This window comes from Gobio gobio (genome assembly GCF_949357685.1).
Source record: "Gobio gobio genome assembly, chromosome: 19".
NCBI lineage: Eukaryota > Metazoa > Chordata > Actinopteri > Cypriniformes > Gobionidae > Gobio > Gobio gobio.
In genome coordinates, this window is record NC_137112.1 from 21,594,240 (window position 1) to 21,600,598 (window position 6,359).

The 6,359-nt window shown below is 37.5% G+C and overlaps 1 protein-coding gene across 1 annotated transcript in view; it reads right to left on the bottom strand.

Annotated features, from left to right (window-relative positions):
- LOC307142995 (calcium/calmodulin-dependent protein kinase type IV) overlaps positions 1-4,854 on the bottom strand; it is a 122,979-nt gene extending 118,125 nt beyond the window's left edge. The window contains exon 1 of the mRNA XM_079844234.1: positions 3,388-4,854. Coding sequence (XP_079700360.1) covers positions 3,388-3,494 — 107 coding nt within the window. The 5' untranslated portion in view covers positions 3,495-4,854. The remainder of the gene's footprint in view (positions 1-3,387) is intronic.
- Positions 4,855-6,359: the final 1,505 nt, after the last annotated feature.

Consider the following 6,359-nt stretch of genomic DNA (forward strand, 5'->3'; position numbering starts at 1 on the left):
GATGCTAATGAAACCAAGAAGTTTGATGAAAGAAAAATACTGGCATTTCAAGACCTCCACCGCTCAGCTAATCTTTGAGGTTCCTACCTAGATTGTACCTCCCCCATCCCCACTATTATGTCCGTGCATTTCCATGACAACTGAGTAAAAACAATCAGTCTCCATGAGGACATGCAATCTTAAAGAAGGGAATACACATTTAATGACACATACTAAATTAAACTGGACCAAAAATGAGATAAAACTTCAGACAAGCCTCTTAAAATGTTCACATATATACATGGATTTAGCCTGATATACTAGTCTGAACATAATATGTCATGTATAACAAAAATCACCTTCCTTCTCTAGTGCATAAGTTATTTTATGTGGCTGCGTTATGTTATACAATATTTTTGTGTTATATATAACCATATATGGTCCTCATGTTGTCTCTCAGAGTCTTTGCTTTTCATGATCATTGAATGACTCAATCAGATGAGCACTCAAAGAGAAGACCATCATTTCTCCATTTGCTGCCTTGTTATCCAAAACTTCAACACTTCAGTGTCTGACAAACAGTCTTCAGCATAAAGACATCAAACTACTCACGGTCATACAATGTGCAGGACTATGCATACATTAAAACATTTCTGTGAAAACAAGCCCCATAGAAGTCCTTCTTTGTGCTGAATTTTATGTCAGGCCACACAGCTATAATGACAGACTGAAATCAGGTGACTGTATCGACTGCTCAACAATTTGCATCCCACATCCGACATTTGCAAAGATTGGGTGTTTACTAAACGTGCATTATAATTAGTTTACTACAGGGGAGATAACATTTTAGCTCAATTAGTTTAGAAACCACCTATCACAGCACCTATAGCAGTACAAAAGAAACCTTGATTATAACAAAAAACCTGAACACCTGCTCACATAGACACGGGCAACACAAATGTTAACACTTACATATTACATGTAAATATAACCAACTGCAGTAATAGCATTATTATAACAGCTCCACAAAGTAAATATATATTAAATACACTCACCTAAAGGATTATTAGGAACACCTGTTAAATTTCTCATTAATGCAATTATCTAATCAACCAATCACATGGCAGTTGCTTCAATGCATTTAGGGGTGTGGTCCTGGTCAAGACAATCTCCTGAACTCCAAACTGAATGTCAGAATTGGAAAGAAAGGTGATTTAAGTCATTTTGAGCGTGGCATGGTTGTTGGTGCCAGACGGGCCGGTCTGAGCATTTTACAATCTGCTCAGTTACTGGATTTTCACGCAAAACCATTTCTAGGGTTTACAAAGAATGGTGTGAAAAGGCAAAAATATCCAGTATGCGGCAGTCCTGTGGGCATAAAAAAGCCTTGTTGATGCTAGAGGTCAGAGGAGAATGGGCCGACTGATTCAAGCTGATAGAAGAGCAACTTTGACTGAAATAACCACTCGTTACAACCAAGGTATGCAGCAAAGCATTTGTGAAGTCACAACACGCACAACCTTGAGGCGGAGGGGCTGCAACAGCAGAAGACCCCACCGGGTACCACTCATATCCACTACAAATAGGAAAAAGAGGCTACAATTTACACGAGCTCACCAAAATTGGACAGTTGAAGACTGGAAAAATGTTGCCTGGTCTGATGAGTCTCGATTTCTGTTGAGACATTCAGATGGTAGAGTCAGAATTTGGCGTAAACAGAATGAGAACATGGATCCATCATGCCTTGTTATCACTGTGCAGGCTGGTAGTGGTGGTGTAATGGTGTGGGGGATGTTTTCTTGCACACTTTAGGCCCCTTAGTGCCAATTGGGCATCGTTTAAATGCCACGGCCTACCTGAGCATTGTTTCTGACCATGTCCATCCCTTTATGACCATCCTCTGATGGCTACTTACAGCAGGATAATGCACCATGTCACAAAGCTCAAATCATTTCAAATTGGTCTCTTGAACATGACAATGAGTTCACTCTACTAAAATGGCCCCCGCAGTCACCAGATCTCAACCCAATAGAGCATCTTTGGGATGTAGTGGAACGGGAGCTTCGTGCCCTGGATGTGCATCCCACAAATATCCATCAACTGCAAGATGCTATCCTATCAATATGGGCCAACATTTCTAAAGAATGCTTTCAGCACCTTGTTGAATCAATGCCACGTAGAATTAAAGGTCCTGTTCTTCGTGATCCCATTTTTCAAACTTGAGTTAGTGTGTAATGTTGCTGTTAGAGCATAAATAATACCTGTAAAATTATAAAGCTCAAAGTTCAATGCCAAGCGAGATATTTTATTTAACAGAAGTTCCCTTTCAAAGCCTACAGCGAACGGCCGGTTTGGACTACATCCTGGTACTTCCTGCTTTAATTACATCAGTAGAACAGTTTGTTGACTAACCTCCGCCCACAAGAATACACGAAAAAGGGGGCGTGGTCTTGTTGCTCCCTCGTGGAGAAGAGGAAGTGTTGCGTTCGGTTCGGTTCGGTTGCATTTGTCGCCATGTCGTCCAGACGCTGTTATTTTCATCCCGGAGTCAAATCACCTTTGTTTGGCCTTCAGAGTCTGTACTTTGAGCGCATGCATCTCCCCGTTATAGTAAGAGGCGTGACCTTCCCGGGCAACGTGCCCTAAGCTGCTGTCGAATCACAACACGGGAACCGCTGGCACAATCAGAACTCGTTACGTATTTCTGAAGGAGGGACTTCATAGAACGAGGAAATTCTCAGGCCGTTTTGAGGACAGTGAAAACAGCGGTATACAGATAAGTAAATTGTGTGAAAAATACTGTTTTTTTACACATGAAACATGAACACATGTTATATTGCACACTGTAAACACAATCAAAGCTTCAAAAAAACACGAAAAACGGGACCTTTAAGGCAGTTCTGAAGGCGAAAGGGGGTCAAACACAGTATTAGTATGGTGTTCCTAATAATCCTTTAGGTGAGTGTATATTGAAGGACCAATAATTTTACAGATATTTACCCATTTTAAATAAGTTATCTTTATTTACATAGCTGCTATTTATTTTAATTTATTCTTTATTCAGATTTTGAAGTTACTGTTTTATTTATGCCATATGATAACTAATTTATACAAAAAAAATCGCTCAAACCAATTATCGGTAACAACATCTAACAATAATACTTATAAATATGTTGTGTTTATTATTGTTGCAGTCTGATGATTACTTATTGTCTTAAAATGCAGAAATAAAATAAAATAATTAAATATTGGTTCTGCATATCGGTTAATTGTATCACTGTAGTCATAAAAACAATATAGGTCGACAAGTAAGTATAAAATTATATGTACATTGTGTGAACGCATAGGCCTGTGTATTTACAATATTATAATAAAACCAATGTAAATTGAATGCAGTAATGTACTTACCTGCCTAATTCTTGGCCCATGTTATAGAAATCCTCCACTGTCGCATCTCGGCGCGATCCATCGACCCAGTATTCCACCGTGCACGCGCCGGACCTAGAGGTGGGCATGATGGACTCTCCGAGGACTGTTCTTCTGGTATAATGAATACAACTAATCCCTTAGATCAGGGAAGCCCAGGAAACCTCGATCACTTTCACATCTGGGTGTCAGCTCAAGCTGAGATATGGTTGCTAGTCTTTGTTTATAAATCTGCTGTTCCAAGTGATCAATGATTTAAAATGTCCAGGTTTCCATTTCCGTCTGAGTGCGCGTACTAAAAGTCAGACCAGACACTGAAGCATCACTGCGGGCTGGAGTTGATCTCCAAATCCAGTCTATTATTGATCTAGTATATCTATATCCTTCGTTAACAAGCAGATCTATCTCATATATTATGATTTTTTCTAAAATAATCTTGATCAAAACAATACAAAGGCTATTTTCAAAGTGGGTCTTCAGCTTCCAAAGGGCCTCATAGATCCCATCCCCAAATCTCCCACGACACACAACATTAAAAAAACCATCATAATCCTGCGATTCCCGATGTCACAGCGACAGGATGATAAACGATTCCTTGCTCCTTGCCAGAATGAAAAACAACAGATTAGCGTCTTATTTCTTAGATGCTTCTTAAACAACTGATGGATTTTGTGAATTAGCAGGATGATGTAAATGTCGTTTCTAATGTAAATATCACAGTGCTGTTTGTGCTGGTAAGGGGTGGAGAAAGGGAGGGGGTCTGTCACACGCTAAACCGCACACACACACACACACACACACACACACACACACACACACACACACACACATAATAGTCACACACGCCCTCTCAGCCTCTCACCCAATCCCTGGCTTTCACTGTAGGCTGCAAATGGAAAGCGAAATATTCAATCAAAATAACGAATGTGCTTCTGCAATCATTAGAAATGTATTCTTATGCACGGACGTATACAATTCCTTGCAACACCGCTATTGAATCTATAGTGCGACCAGTGTAGTCGATTCCCGAACGATTCTTTTAAACGAATAAAGACATACAGCGAGATTAGTCAGATTGCATAACGAATGACTCTTATAAACTCAACCATTATTAGTGAATCAACATTCAACGCGACCATTTTATTCTGATTCCCGAGCTAACTGGACCGTATCTTTATAAGAGTGTAGCCTAACCCAGCAAACATTAAGACGTTTAATAGACTTCCCTCCTACACGTCCCGTCATGGTTGAAAAATAGTTCCAAAATGAAAGTTGAACGGACGTCTTCGACGTCATCTGGCCGTGAATACCATACCACGTCTTTTCTGCGCGTCTGGACGTCTAAATGCGTCGTCTTCTGGATGTTTAAATGTGTTGCTGCATAATTTAAGTGTGTTTAAGCCTGCATATAAAATAATCACACACCCATTGTATAACATCGTGAAATGCATCAATTATGTCTTGGTTTACACATCTTGACAGGTTCTAAAAAGGTTCAAAATCGGTCCAGTCAGAACTGAACGTCCATGAAACGTTTCAATCACGTGTAGCCTACATCACAAACAAGAACACATTTGTGGACATAAGCAAAAAGAAGCATGTTCTGATTTAGCAAAACATTTTATTGTTTTTGAACAGCCACAGATTTTCTTTCATTAATGTTTAACATCCATTAACCAAACTAAAATAACAATTACAAAATACTGAATTATCATTATATAAAGAGTTCACCCAAAAAATAATTTACTCACCCTCACTTTTCAAACCTATGAATTCCACATTTGTGTTCTGCTGAACACAAAGATGTTTAAAAAAAAAAGTTTGTAACCAAGCAGGTCTCGCCTCCCATTAACTACCATTGTAGGGAAAACTGATTATGGTAGTTAATGGGAGGTGAGAACTGCTTGGTTACAAACATTCTTCTAGGGTCTTTTCTGACCCCAAGGCACGTTTGCTCAAAGTCAAATTACATTTTTTTTCCCTTTGTCCAAATGGCATGAGACTTTGTACGGTTATCAACACACTCTAGATCTACAAATAAAACGAATTATTGGATTGATATCTGTTTTTATGTTCGTGTGACACACAAAACAAAAGTCACACTCAGGCCGCTTAGAAAATTGACAAAATTCATCCTCAAAAACAGAAACAACACAGAACACGTACACAGAAATGAAGTGGCACACTTCCAACAATGCATAAAACATCCACAATGCAAAATGATCATGCTCACACACACACACACAGGAATATTTGTTCAATTTGTTATTGCTGTTCAGTTCATTGCATTTTGATGTTCATGTTGTGTATTGTTTACTCAATATGTATTATAACTGTTCATTTCTGTAAATTTTTGTTCTGTTACAGTTAGTAACTGAAGTGTAGATTAAATTTGTAAAATTATAAGAAAATTAGCTGTTTGAAATAAAATGATAAACTCTAAAGACTCTTCTCTTGTTCAGGTTTGATTCTAATCATAATGTAACATTCATTGAAAAAATATATTTTTTTCAGTACAAAAAAAATGGTAAACTTTGACAAAATTAATTAATTTTAATTGTTATAATTGTAATTTCATAACATTTAGATATGAATCCAACTAAAAAATACTTGTGAAAAGATGTTTTTCAGCACATAGCAAATAGTGGAGCTCTGCAGCCATTTACTGGTAAAAGTATTTTTTATTTGTATTATTATAAAACTGTATTTTCCAAAAGATGGGCAAAAATCTTACACTAAACAATGTCAAATTATCCATGTTATTCCCACGAATTTAAGTTAGAAATTTTGGTCTTTTATAAAGTGAATTTTACATCAACTGATTTTTGTGTGAAAATCTGAAAAAAGTGTTTTAATTTATTTATATAAATTTAACAATTATTATAAATACTCAAAAAAACTGTGCAGATGTTGAGTAAAAACATTAATAAACAGAGTAAAATTACATTTGTTCT